The sequence below is a fragment of the Panicum virgatum genome, chromosome 9K, assembly GCF_016808335.1.
Source record: "Panicum virgatum strain AP13 chromosome 9K, P.virgatum_v5, whole genome shotgun sequence".
NCBI classification, from domain to species: domain Eukaryota; kingdom Viridiplantae; phylum Streptophyta; class Magnoliopsida; order Poales; family Poaceae; genus Panicum; species Panicum virgatum.
In genome coordinates this window covers 44,904,163-44,918,851 of record NC_053144.1, presented here as the reverse complement: position 1 = coordinate 44,918,851, position 14,689 = coordinate 44,904,163, and the positions used below count along the sequence as shown (strand labels likewise).

Below are 14,689 nucleotides of genomic sequence, written 5' to 3'. Positions count from 1 at the left end.
AATTCAGAAGGATGTATTAACTATTGAAGGGAACACAATTCATTTCTAGGTGCAGAAACCTTTGTGCAAACAAGTTTAACACCAAAATCAGAAAACTGGAAAGTGAATCATAGTTGTTGTTACTTTGAAAACTATATTCTTCTATGCAAAAACTTAAAATGCACCATTTTTTAGTGATGGAAGATAGATATGTCAAAGAAATGTCACAGGAATTTGCTCATGTACTCACTTTTACAAACAACAACAACAACAACATAGTCTTTTGTTCCAAGCGAGTTGGGGTAGGCTAGAGATGAAACCCAAAAGACACAAAGGTCACGGTTCAGGCACGCTGATAGCTAGTCTCCAAGCGCTCCTATCCAAATCTACATCTTCAGAGATATTCCAATCCTTAAGGTCTCCCTTAACCGACTCGTCCCAAGTCAGTTTAGGTCTACCTCTACCCCTCTTTACCTTATCGACACGCTTTAGAACCCCACTACGCACCGGCGCCTCAGGAGGCCTCCGTTGGATATGTCCAAACCATCTCAACCGATGTTGGGTAAGTTTCTCTTCAATTGGTGCCACCCCTACCCTTTTCCGAATAACTTCGTTCCGGACTCTATCCCTTCTTGTGTGCCCGCAAAACCACCGCAACATCCGCATCTCTGCTACACTCAGTTGTTGGACATGTCGCCTTTTTGTGGGCCAACATTCAGCACCATATAACATCGCCGGGCAAATCGCTGTCCTATAGAACTTGCCTTTTAACTTTTGTGGCACCCTCCTATCACAGAGGATGCAAGAAGCTTGATGCCATTTCAACCAGCCAGCTGAGATTCTATGCCTAACATCTTCATCAATGTCGTCATCCTTTTGTAGCATCGATCCTAAATACCGAAAAATATCCTTCTGGGCCACCACTTGCCCATCGAGACTAACATCTCCACCCTCATGCATAGTCGCGTTTAATGACGGGATAATTAGTGGATTCCTCCAACCCTAGATGGGTGGGTATATATAGATCCTATACATGGGCCTCTAGATGGGCCTCTATACACATGGGCTCAATATACTCCAACACCCCCCGCAGTCTGAACTACCGGCACAGCGGTGTTCAAGACTGGACACCAAGAAAGCTAACACCCCCCCCCCCCCCGCCCGCAGTCTGAACAACCGACGCAGCGGTGTTCAAGACTGGACAAGATGAGAGTACAAGTAGAGCACAAAAGGGCTAATACCCCCCCCCCCCCCCGGCAGCCACAACTAGCCACCGGCTACGTTGAGGCTGGATCGAAACTCCGAGAAGGTCGACGAGGGCAGCCCCTTCGTGAAGATGTCAGCAAACTGGGAGGTAGTCGGGACATGGAGTACCCGAACATCGCCGATGGCGACTCTGTCGCGCACGAAGTGTAGGTCGATCTCCACGTGCTTCGTCCGCTGATGCTGGACGGGGTTGGTGGAGAGATACACGGCGCTGACGTTGTCGCAGTAGACGAGCGTGCTCTTGGCGAGCGGACTGTGGAGCTCCGCCAAGAGCTGTCGCAGCCAGGACACCTCCGCCACGCCGTTAGCAACAGCCCGGTACTCCGCCTCGGCACTGGAGCGGGAGACAACCGGCTGCCGCTTGGACGACCAGGAGACCAGGTTGCCGCCCAGGAAGACGGCGTAGTCGGAGGTGGAGCGACGAGTGTCCGGGCAGCCAGCCCAGTCAGCGTCTGTGTAGACCACCAACTCAGCAGAGGACGAGCGGTGAAGTACCAGGCCGAGGTCCATAGTGCCACGGACGTATCGGAGGAGACGCTTCAGCGCAGCAAGGTGTGACTCCCGGAGATCATGCATGTAGAGACAGACCTGCTGAACAACGTAGGTGAGGTCCGGCCTGGTGAATGTGAGGTACTGCAAAACGCCGGCCAGACTCCGGTAGGCTGTAGGGTCAGTTACCGGATCACCCAGATCAGCAGACAGCTTCGCCTGAGTGTCGACTGGAGTGGAGCAGGGCTTGCAATCAGTCATCCCAGCCCGCTCCAGAATATTGAGGGCGTACTGCCGCTGGTGCAGAAGAAGACCAGACGGGCGAGGCTCAACAGTGACGCCCAAGAAGTGGTGGAGCTGACCAAGATCCTTCATAGCGAACTCCTGCTACAGAGAGGAAATGACACTCTGAAGCAACTGCTGACTGGAAGCTGTGAGCACAATGTCATCGACATATAGCAGCAGATATGCCGTCTCATCCCCACGGCGGTAGATGAAGAGAGACGTGTCAGACTTGGCTTCGGTGAACCCCAGTGTCAGCAAGAACGTAGCGAACCGAGAGTACCAAGCCCGTGGAGCCTGCTTCAGTCCATAGAGAGACTTGTTGAGCCGGCAGACCATATCCGGACGACTCGAGTCCACAAATCCCGCAGGCTGAGAGCAGTAAACAGTCTCTGACAAGGTGCCGTGAAGAAATGCATTCTTCACGTCCAGCTGGTGCACAGGCCAAGTGCGCGAGAGCGCAAGCGAGAGGACCGTGCGCACCGTAGCGGGCTTCACGACCGGGCTGAAAGTCTCATCATAGTCCACACCAGGCCGCTGAGTGAACCCCCGGAGAACCCAGCGAGCCTTGTAGCGCTCCAGTGTGCCGTCAGCCCGACGCTTATGCGTCCAGATCCACTTGCCAGTCACCACATTGCAACCAGACGGACGCGGCACGAGGTCCCACGTCTGGTTGGCAAGAAGAGCCGCGTACTCCTCTTCCATCGCGCGACGCCAGTGAGGATCCGCCAAGGCGTCGCGGACAGAGGAGGGTACCGGAGAGACCCGCGGCTCTCCCTCGGTAGCAGAGAGAGTCACGGCCTGGGACGCCATTCGCCGAGTCACCATGGGATGGGTATGTCGAGGATCCCGATGGACGACTGGCGGGTGGTACACCTCCGGCTCTGCTCGAGAGGGAGCCTGGGGAGGCGGCGGCGGCGACGGCTCCGGTGTCGGCGTCGCAGGAGCCTCCGGAGCAGGAGGCGGCGCCGGTGTCGACGCGGAACGGCGCTGGTACACCTGCACCAGCTCAGCGTACCGCCGCGGCGCCGAGGTCGGCGCCGAGCGACGCCGGTACACCTGCACCGGCTGAGCGTACCGCGCAGGGGCAGGGGAAGGCACCGGGGCCGCGCGTGGCGCAGAGGAAGACACCGGGGCCGCGCGCGACACGACCGGAGGTCCGGGGGCCGCGCGTGGCGCGACCGCGGGTACCGGGGCCGCGTTCGGCGCAGCAGGGATCACCGGAAGTGGTGCCGGTGCGCCGGGAAAACCTGCAGGAAAAGGACAGACAGGTAACGGTGGCTGGACCACCGGGTCAGTCGGAAACAGGGACGCCAGCTCGGGATCAGGAGAAGGTGTGGAAGAGGTGGAGTAGGGGAAATCCGACTCGTCGTAGACTACGTGTCGGGAGATCAGAACGCGGCGAGGTGAGGTCAAAGCATCGGTACCCCTTGTGGTCAGGGGAGTACCCAAGGAACACACAACGAGTCGATCGGGGCGCCAGCTTGTGAGAAGCAGTGGCGGACGTGTTAGGGTAACACACACACCCGAAGACCCGAAGGTGGTCGTAGCGAGGAGGGGTACCGAAAAGAGCGTGGTGTGGAGTGAGATCAGGAGAAGCAGTGGACGGAAGACGGTTGAGCAGGTAGGTGGCGGTGTGGAGGCTCTCAGCCCAGAAGCGCGGGGGGAGAGAAGCCTGGATCAGAAGGGTGCGCACGACGTCGTTCATCGTGCGAATCATCCGCTCAGCCTTGCCGTTCTGATGAGAGGTATACGGACAAGACATACGCAGCTGAACACCCCGAGACAGGAAGAAAGACCGGGAGATAGAGTTATCGAACTCCCGCCCGTTGTCACACTGGACGGCCTTAACGGTGAGGCCGAACTGAGTGGACACCCAGGCAAAGAAGTGGAGGAGGGTAGAGAAAGTCTCAGACTTGGCGCGCAAAGGGAAAGTCTAAGAGTAATGAGAAAAATCATCAACAATGACCAGGTAATATTTATATTCAGACATGCTGAGTACAGGAGATGTCCACAGGTCACAGTAGATGAGATCAAAAGCATGCGCAGCATACGAAGAAGAAGAAGAAAACGGAAGTCTAACATGACGACCTAGCTGGCACGCATGACAGAGGTGCTCAGCAGGAGCCCTAGTACAAGGAACATATGTACTACGACTAAGCTGAGCCAAAACGTCGCGGCCGGGGTGTCCAAGCCGGCGGTGCCAGGTAGTGGAAGAAGGCGTCACGGCAAAAGCAGTAGACGAAGAAGAAGCCGAAAGCAGAGCAGCGGAAGCAGGAAGCCGAAGAGTGTAAAGGGGCCCCGGGCTGTCACATCGGAGGAGCGGACGCCGGGAAGCCGAATCCTTCACAGTAAGACCAGAAGAGTCAAATTCAATAGAACATAAGTTGTCAGCAGTAAACTGGCGAATGGAAAGAAGGTTGTGAATCATCCGAGGAGCAACAAGAACATTAGGAAGACGAGGAGCAGAACCCACGGCGGTGACAGGAAGGCAAGACCCATCACCAACCATGATAGAAGAAGGACAAGAGGGGTGTGGGGGTCGGACAGAAGAGAGGATACCAGCATCGGGAGTGGTGTGGAACGAGGCACCCGAGTCGGCGATCCACTCGGTGCTGGTCGGCGGCGTCAGTCCCATGGTGCTGAAGGACTGCGCCAGAGCGACCTGATCCCACCCCCCAGGCCAGGTCGGCGGCTGGCTGGGCTGAGCGGGCGGGGTCCAGGACGGCGCGAAGAGTGGAGCAGCGACAGTGAACATGGCCACCGGCTGGAGCTGAGGACGAGGCCCCCCTCCCGGACCCTAGAACGGCCACATCAAGATGCGCCCTGACCACGGGTTGCTGAAGGATGGCCAGGGCGTACCTCCAGTGGCAGGGGCAGGAGCGGGAGCAGGAGCCGGTGTCGGCGCGCCTCGACGGCCCCCACCGGTACCGGTGCTCCCAGAAGCAGGGCCACCGGTGCCACCACCCACTTCTCCCTCGGCGGCGACGTCCACGCCCCCACTCCTCCGCTCTGCCCGGCTGAAGTAGCACCGAGCATGGAGGTGGCAGGAGCAGCGTAGGAGGTCGGTGGAGCAGCAACGAGCGCAGAGGGGGTGGGCGAGGTCGATCCGGGCGCGAGACCCCTGGTGATCTCGAGGGCGAGGTCGTCCCGGACCTACAGGAAGGTGGGGAAGGGCCTCTAACGAGCGATCCAGCCCTTCAGGTGGTCGTAGGTGCTGCTCAGGCCCCTTAGGACATTGAGCACCAAGACCCGATCGGACACTGGATCCCCGAGGTCGTGAAGAGCATCGGCCATGCTCTTCATCCGCCGGCAGTACTCACCGACGGAGAGGTCCCCCTGCCCGAAGGTGCGGAAGGTGGCGTCGAGCTGGAGGGCGCGGTACTCGGCGTTGCCGAGGAACTGGCCCTCGAGCGCCACCCAGGCCTGCCGCGCTGTGCCGCCGTGGACCCAGACGAGGTCCTGAAGATCCAGGGAGATGGTCCCGAAGATCCAGGACATGGCGACGCTGTCGAGGCGCAGCCACGCCACGTCCCGCGCCTCGATCGGCAAGTCGTCGAGGACGTGGTCGTCGAGGGCGTAACGGCGGAGGGCGAGCAGAACCTGGTCCCGCCAGCGGCCGTAGGAGGAGGACGCGGGGTCGAGGAGGACGGAGACCAGGGCCCTGATGTTCTGGACCCCGGCGGCCTGGAGGTGGAGCTGGGCAACCATGTGATCGGTCGGGTCGTACCGGGCTCCAGATCCAGCGGGCGGGGCACGGCGGGAAGAAGAGGCGCCTGGCTCGAGGTCGACGGGCAGCTGACCGGTGGAGGCGCGGAGGAATCGCTCCGCCTCGGCGACCCGGAGAGCGGAGGCGTCGGCCGCGGCGCGCTCGCGCTCCCAGGCGAGGGCAGCCGCGCGGACACGCTCCTGGGCCGCCGAAGCCTCCGTCTTGGCGGCGAGGAGGGCCGCGGCGAGAGCGGCATCGGCCTGCTGCCCGCGGAGAGCGGCGGTGGAGAGCGGCGCATCCGCAGGCGACATCCTGAGCCCGGTCCACGCGGCATCAGGCGCGGCGTCGGTGGCGGGCCGCTTGCCCGCGGCGACAGCGGCGCGGTGAGCCTCAGTGGCGGCGGGATCCTGCAGCAGCGGCAGTGCGGCCTGCAGGGCGGCCGGATCGGCGCCGCAGCCTGCAGCAGCTGTGCTGCGGCCCGCAAGACGGCCGGATCGACGGCGGCGCGGTGGGCGGCAGCGGCCTGCGCAGCTGCGGCGCTCTCTCCAGTAGCAGCAACCGCGGCGCGCTCGGCATCCGCGGCGCGCCCGACGACCACAGGGTGGGGGAGCTGCGGCCCAAGGGGCACTGGCCCACGGGGAGGGAAGCCAGGGGGCGGCCCAGGAAGAGGCAGCTCCTCACCCGTGCGGGACAGGGGAAGCACCGCGTCGGTCTCTGCCGCGCCCCCAGCGGGCGGATCGAGCGCCGCCAGGGCGACGGCCGCGCCTGCCGCGCCCCCAGCGGGTGGATCGAGCGCCGCCAGGGCGACGGCCGCGCCCACAGCAGATCCGCCCGCCGCGCCACCCCCGCCCGCCGCGCCCGCGCCCGCGCGCGCACCAGCAGCGGCGGCGGCGGCGGCAGGAGCAGGCATGGGACTCCGATGTGTCCAGGCGGCGGCAGACCATGCGGGGCTCGGAGCAGAGGAAGTGAGGGGTGGGAAGGAGGAGGGGGAAAGGGAGGAGGCCGGCCGGCCGGCCATGAGCCGGCGGCGGCGGGTCAACAGATAATTAGTGGATTCCTCCAACCCTAGATGGGTGGGTATATATAGATCCTGTACATGGGCCTCTAGATGGGCCTCTATACACATGGGCTCAATATACTCCAACAGTGTTGAAATCACACATCATGTATTCGGTTTTGGTTCTACTAAGCCTGAACCCTTTCGACTCTAACGTACGTCTCCACAACTCTAACTTCCTATTAACCCCTGCCCTACTCTCGTCAACTAGCACCACATCATCAGCAAAGAGCATACATCAAGGGATATCACCTTGTATGTCCCTTGTGACCTCATCCATCATGTACTCACTTTTCTTTTGAAAAAAGGATTCCATGGATAGCAAAAACAAAACTGAACTAGCAGATGTTGTCAGTAGACATGAAATAATATCAGACTAATCATGGAAACAAAATGTAGAACTTAGGAATGATGTACCTTTTTTACTCGGTCCAAATCCCCACCAGTAGCAAAAGTCTCCTTTCCAAGGTCATCCACAGTAACTGCCGAAAGCTTTGAAAGTACCACACCTGCTGCGAAAGGGTGGCCTGGATTGCTACAGGAAAGTTATGGCATTTTAATATATATATTATATATATCATGAAAGATAAATACACCAAACAGAATCGCATTACCTCTCTACATCTTCATATCTTATATGAATATTACCGATAGATAACTTGATATTTCCAATTACAGTGCTAATGAAAGATCCAAGCCATGATGAATTCTTCAAAGAGAGAAAATTGCAATAAGAAATAAACAAAGTATCTAAGATGGTCAGCTCCAAACCACACAACAGCAGGTAAAAAATGTAGGGGAGCATGACTATCCCAAACATTAGCAGTCCATGGTCATAAGACAATAGTGAAGAACTAGGTACTGGCACATACTAGTTCAGATTTCAGTTGCTGCTGGCGCTTCAACAATTTTATCTCCATTTCCTGTGCAAATAACAAACAAATCAGTACTTGCATGAATCTGACATAGATTGCAAAATCACTTAGCTACCATCAGAAGTTTATTACCCTAACTCTACTTCTTTTTGCTTCCTGGACAGCATCCTCGCTGCAACCTTCAACTTGTGTTGCTGGTTCAGCTAGTATAAAAATCCGATCAAGATAAACCAAAACTGGCTCTTGTCCGAGCCTGCTCCATGGAACCTAACAATCATTGACATGAACCTCCTTTATCCCATTCCTCCTTATTACAAAGAATCATAAAATAACAAATACAGCAAACTAGTGCTGCATTTGTACTAAGCAAAGAAATTAATACAAACCTTGAGCTTCACTGAACCAAGGAAACCAGCTTTGACTCTAACAGGCAACTTCAAAGAATTGAGCGCTTCTGGCTTCAATTGCATGTTCGCGAGCTCTACATCGCCTGGATTAGTGAGCAGAAAAGATAGCATCATTAGGTGACAGAAGATGCAGACAATAACAATGATGAAAATATTGTCCATAGATGGGGCAAGAAAAATGTATGCCATTGTGCATGTGCACAAACGGATGTGGGTATCTTCAAGCTATAGCTAAAACTCATTAAGTACTATGGACCACACATTGTATTTTGATATCATCATAAATCATTTTCCAGAACTGTTCTGCAAGCGAGCTCAGTTCCCTGTCCATCTATCCATGATGCAATATTACTCACATTCAGTGGTCACTAACACAAAGGGCATCTGATACCTACTATCGTCCCATACAATTCTCATGACACAGTATTCAGTACAAGCTCAATAAATTCAAGTAATGTCCTCATCAAATGTCGAAGACAAATGCCACCTTGATTTCCAAATGCAATGTTAACTAACATGTCAACAAATAATATAGATCTCTGACAAAAAATCAGGCCCAAAAATACACCCCTTATGCAATCACCTGCTATGAAAATTCCTGCAAAATATCAATTGAAAATATCGTTGCCAAGTGCCAACCATTGCTTTATTTATTTTTTTTCTCAGGTATTGCTGGGAAGTTGTGTACCTGGCTGATAAATGTATGCCCCCAGTCCAAAACGAAAGCCATCACAGAGAATACAGATTTATCATGCAAGAAACCGCGACTACAAATGAAAATTCAACTCTCATTTTATCCTGTGGACTCCTTATCATCAGTTCCTAACATGAGGTTGAAAAGCTCTTATAAGAAATCATGACCAAGATTATGCTCCAATTCAGGCAACTTTTTCTGAGAATATGCAGGAGAGATGTGTATCTTTGCATCCATTTTCAAGCACAGTCCAGACAATCAGCATGTTCAGATGATCAGCTTATCACTGTGGGTGGACACAAGGGTACCTTTTTTCAAAAAAAAAATCAGCAAACCATGCTGTCCAAATATATTGTGTTCTTATATGCAGGCCACACGTATCTGCTGGGGTATTACTTTTGAGGGAAACAATTGTTCCACACACGACAGGCATAATTCATCTTCCATGCCCTCCTCATTCCATTCCTAAAGCTCTTACAATTGCAACCCTAAGCATAACTCTGCTGTGAAAAAACAGAGCATTTCAGATGTGCGTGTCAAGTGGATTATGAGTTAAGCTCATTGAAGGATTCTGAGCCCAAACATTAGTTCAGGTCTGACCCTTGAATAAATGTTAGCATATTTAACAAGTTTAGTGAGTATACAGAATCAGCCATTCAGGAACATCAGTTACATATTCCACTTACAGTTACTTTGCGTGAACAATCTATACATGAGGACGTACCACTTGCATCTCCAGTTTTATATTGCTCGGTTTCCAATATGATAGCATCTCAATAACAGCAATCCTCACATTAAAGGATCTAAATACTCCACTGTGTATCCCCCTTCCCAGCAGAGTGCCTTCATAATTCTGTAATCTGAAGCTAGAAGTGTGAACAATTCACACAAAGCTCTCACTAGCCCTTGCACTGACAAGTTTTCAGGACTGTTCCACAAGACGCTGTGTTGCTTGAAGACATGCTTAGTGACTGGTAGACATCTCAACACTAAGATAGCTAGCATAAATACTCAGAAAGAGCCAGCAGCTCCACCATGTAAGTTGCTGTTTGGTTGGAGAAATGGTAATGGAAATGGAAATGTAATGAGGTCATGGAGGTAACAGCTCCGGAATAACAGGTTACATTCTTTGTTTGGTTTGAAAGTATTGTAACGGTAACAGAAAATAAAAGAGAAGAACAGCTTGGTCCGGACTGACTGATTGGAATTTGGAAGCATGCAAAGCCTGTCAGTATAACGCACAGAAAAGGTTGGTTACTCCAGTCAAAGCATCAATCCCCTTGAGGCCTGGAACCTCAGGCACGCCAAGGAAGTGACCCCTATCTCAAATCAAGGTCGGGTATCTTCACATTAAATCGAGCTTAATTCGAGCTTTTATTGCCAAATCGAGTCCTTGTTAGCAAATTGAATTCAACTGCTCTCAAATGAACACCTGGGAGCTTATCTGTGCCATTAATAGAGGACGGAGTCATCTGCGAGCTTTGTTATGCCAGCAATTGTACCAACTGCAGCCTTTTGTGAGCTCCATGGCGATAGGATTCGGAAAGCGATGAGTCTGGGCGCCGAACTGAGCCAAGGCATGCGCAATCGGAACCGTAGCAGCTCTGCGACCCCATGGTGATCGATGGGATTCGTGCAACGAGCCACATTACGGCCAGCAGAGCACTCAAAAGCAAGCAGGCAGCTCCAGGCTCAGGGATGAAGAAGAGCAGCACGCGACCTCTGCCGCTTGTTTCATTTGCGAGAGAGCTGTGATTTGTTTACAGACCAAGGGGAGAGGAAACGGATTTGAATAGCCATGCTAACAGATGCCGTGCGACCCGATTACATGTTTCATGAAACAAACATATTTAACAGAATTGGATCACTCTGTAATCTGATTGCGGGCTAAAACCCCAAACCAAACAGCACCTAAGTGACCACAACAGTGCATCACCAAGTTAGTATCATATCTCTGAGCACTGAAACTGGGACCTCTTTGGAACAAACATAGCTTAAAAAGCTGTGTGATGACAGAGGGAACCAAAGTGTAACAAGGGAGAGTGGGAGATTCATCACATTCACGAAACCAACTTCAGCCTACCACATAAATACCCGTCAGATTGTTATCAGCTGCCCCCACCCATTGCAACCATGCGCCTTTCGAACCATCAAGCTCAACAAAAAGCGTCAGTCAGTGCCTAAAACCCCCAGTCACTCCCGATCGCACTACAAACATAATCAGCAATCGGGGTACCACAATGTAGCATGCACATCAACCCACGCTCAGACTGAACTCCTCAACATCCAAAACCACACGAAACCACTGTTCCTCGCCAATTTGTCAGCACTACCACAACTAACTAAGCACGCACGACGCCCAATTAAAAAAACAAATCATATCAATGCGCAACTAGCAGCGACGGGCGGAGTAAAGTGGCGGCGGGGCGTCCTGGCTCACCTCTCCAGACGCTGATCTTCAGCGCCTCCTTGTTGAGCCCCCGGACATAGTTGCCGAGGTACTTCTGCAGCAGGAAGGCAACCTGGTCCTCCAACATCTCGGCCGCCGCCGGCGATCGGCGACGCCCGCCGGCGCCGCCACCGCGAGGCCCGAAGGGGGAGCGGAGCGGGGCGGGGCGGAGGGAGACGCGCTCCGGCTGCCGGTCCCCTCGCTCGGCGCGTCGCACGAGAGGGAAGAGCAAGGACTGGGCTAGCACGCAGCAGCCAGCCCACAAGGCAGAGAGGGGGAGGCGGTGGTTTTTTTTTTTTTTTTGTCTCGAGCGACTCGAGTCGAGAAGGAAAAGGAAGGGGAAGGGAGACTGGGAGAGGCGGAGAGCCGCGGTGGAGATCGCTAGAACGAAGGAACGATGCAGGTGGCGCGGCGAATGCCCGGAATGCCCTCGCGGATCCGGGGCATCTACGGATCCTGCCTGGGCCCACGATTACGAAAACCGCCGGGGTTACGCCTGGGTCGTGGCGTTCTCTTCCTTCTTCGTTCGACGTGGCGGTTAGGCATGGGGCTCGATCGTCCAGCGCGACCGAGAGAAGTCACATCTGGAGCCGTCCAGGTCTTGGCAAGGCATGAAGCGGACACAATTAGGTTTGTTAATTGCACATTAATACTGCAGTTAGGTCGTCTTGGGAGTAAAATATCATCCAGATCGCACGCAAGATGCTTTCACCTAGTATTCTGAATCGAATTTAGTTAGCAATCACAGGGGCACGTGAGTGCGGCAGTCGGTGTATACGTGGACAGAACGGAGCGTGGTGCTGCCGTTATTTGGTGGCAACTCGGTGGGCGCCGTCGAGGCGTCAGCGACGGCGCCGGTCGAGGCACTCCGGCGTACGGCGCCGCAGGGATGGACGCGCGCGAGCAAGACGAGACGAGGTCGTCCGCTTTATCCCCGAGCACGCAAAGGTGGCGACGCGGGAGGCCGGCCACGGCGCGCGCAGGCCGCAGGCGTGGTCTGTGTGGGGCCCGTAGATTGGAGCGCCCGCTTCCGGCGTGAGGTCGTGGCGTCGCACGGCGCCAACTGCCACCTGCCCGCCCAGCCGACCGACACCTGTTAGCTGTTGTCGCGCACGGAAACACGCAGGCCTCCGCATCTCGGCAGTCAGTCAGGCCGTCAGGATCTCGATGAGATAAGCCGATCCGATACCCCCACCTAGGGGTGGTAATGGGCCATGGCCCTAATGGCCTCTTCACAGCCCAATAAAATTTTTAAAATTTTTAGTTCAAAAATACATATGTTTAGAGCCCGATCCTTTTAGGGCCCGATTCTTAGATTTTCTAGTTCAAAATGTTAGGCCCTTTACCACCCCTACCCCACCCGGCCACCCCGCATCCTCAAAATTTCTTTTTCATGGGAAATTTGGGTGGTGCGTGTTTTTTATCTTCAGACTTCAGCAATAGCAAGGGTAGAGCAAAGATAGACATTTGGTAAGGGTAGAATAAAATTATTAAAAAAAACTCACTTTTCAATGCTACCTAGCCTGCAGCCGGGAGATCAAGATCGTGGGCTTCACGTGTGGCAAGTTTGACCTCACCTGGTTAGGCAAGGTGGATAAGCGCAGAGGCGGAGCCAGCAAAAAAATTTAGGTGGGGCAGTCCGGCAGTGGGCCGCCGGCGGGGCGCGGCAGACGGGCACGGCAGGCGGGTTTCCGGCGGCCGGCGGGGCGCGGCAGACGACACGGTAGGCCGGCTAGCTGGGGCAGCTGCCCCAGCGTGCGGTATGGGTGGCTCCGCCGCTGGATAAGCGATCCAAAGTACCAAACGGCTTCTTGGAGGCTGAAGAGTGATGACTTGCTAAAACCAAGTCATTAGCCTTGCAAAATACTAGCATATGATGCACATAGGAAAAGGTCTGGGGACACTTTTTTTTAATCGAAAAATGGACATATGGTGGGTGCGTGTGTAGCCTGACTTGCAGGATCAAATATTCTGATTAAAGTGATATGATACAAAAGCATGGCAGCAAAAAAAAGGTTCAGGGGATGAGCTACACTTTCAGGCCCAGCAGCAGGTGGCTCCGGAACGATCGACGGTGCCGTTTTCTACGATGCTGGTTTGCCGCCGCCACTTGGCTTGGCCAGATTCTTTTAGAGTTCTTTGTTCCTTTCTTCAGCCACACTCCACCAGTTACGATCAGAGTATTCGTTAGGATCAAAGGGGATGATCGTGAATTTTTTTTCAATTGTTCGGAGGAAATTATCGATAGAAAGGCCTATCCGCGATTCCATTCTGAGAAGAAATACTTGATGGGCCGTTTTTGGGGTGGTCAACGCGCATTTCTTGGCCCATTATTACACAAGATCCGTGGAATGGGCCGCATTGCTACTTCAAATTTGGAGAAGCCCATCACATCCTCTATCGTATCTTAGACCCATAACAACAAGAAGAAGGGAACAGCATCCGGCCCATGGCACATGTTAAGGCCTCACTATCTTATCTTATCTTATTATTATTAATTGGAAGTTTTTTTTGAAGCCTCTAGGCGAAGCCATCTAGGATCATAAATGGATAGTCTAAAAAATAGAGAAATCCTACAAATTCTCACAAAAATCAGAAACATCCAGCCATCAATTCAACAACTCTAATCATAATAGCCATTGAATCTGTTATTTTTTTAATAAATTACCCACCTTTTCCATTATGAAAATAGATTAAAGTAACCCCTAAACATGTATCTAACTTACCCACATCTGCCATTATAAAACATAATCTAAAGTAACCCCCTAATATTCACGTAAATTACCTACTTATGCCATTATAAAATAATATCAAATAACCCCTAAATTTTTATATATATTATCCAATGATAACATAATAGAAATTAAAATCAACCCCAAATCTGAAACAAAATTATGTTATTATAATAAAATCATAAAGAGCATCAATATAAAATTCTAAATTATTATTCCTATTATTATTAAAATATTATTTATGTTAGTATTTATATAAACATATATACTAACCATAAGGTGTTTGTCACCATATATCCATGTACAAGAGAAGAGATAAGAATGCCAATTTTTATGGAGGTGTGATGCAAAATGAGAAAAAATTATTAGTAACTAAACCTATCACATTTATTATAATTATATAATGATAAATATGTATCTTTGCAGTACTGAATTAGAATATTTAATTGATTAAAGAGAGCGTAAGATAGATAATTATTAGATATCCCTAACTAGCCCGTGTGGGAGCACGGGTTGATAGACTAGTTATTTAAACCCGTATACTGGATGCAGTAATGCACACATGACACATCATCTTGCAACTTCTCTAAGAAAAAAAAACAGGGATTTCTATGATGAACCGCCGCTCGAAATGTCTTCGCCGAAAACCACGTCAGCTCAGAGTTTAGTGCGCAATGAGCCACACTAGTTGACCTAAAAGGCTAGAGCTTGTCCACTATATATCTTCTTCCAGCTCAAAATGGCTCGCGT

The 14,689-nt window shown here is 52.5% G+C and overlaps 1 protein-coding gene across 1 annotated transcript in view; it reads right to left on the bottom strand.

Moving 5' to 3' along the window:
- The window catches only part of LOC120651626, a 54,358-nt gene extending 42,851 nt beyond the window's left edge, over nucleotides 1-11,507 (bottom strand). The window contains exons 1-6 of the mRNA XM_039929192.1: nucleotides 11,199-11,507; nucleotides 8,044-8,147; nucleotides 7,790-7,924; nucleotides 7,655-7,705; nucleotides 7,397-7,491; nucleotides 7,200-7,317 (exon numbers count right to left, since the gene is read on the bottom strand). Coding sequence (XP_039785126.1) covers nucleotides 7,200-7,317; nucleotides 7,397-7,491; nucleotides 7,655-7,705; nucleotides 7,790-7,924; nucleotides 8,044-8,147; nucleotides 11,199-11,295 — 600 coding nt within the window. The 5' untranslated portion in view covers nucleotides 11,296-11,507. The remainder of the gene's footprint in view (nucleotides 1-7,199; nucleotides 7,318-7,396; nucleotides 7,492-7,654; nucleotides 7,706-7,789; nucleotides 7,925-8,043; nucleotides 8,148-11,198) is intronic.
- Nucleotides 11,508-14,689: the final 3,182 nt, after the last annotated feature.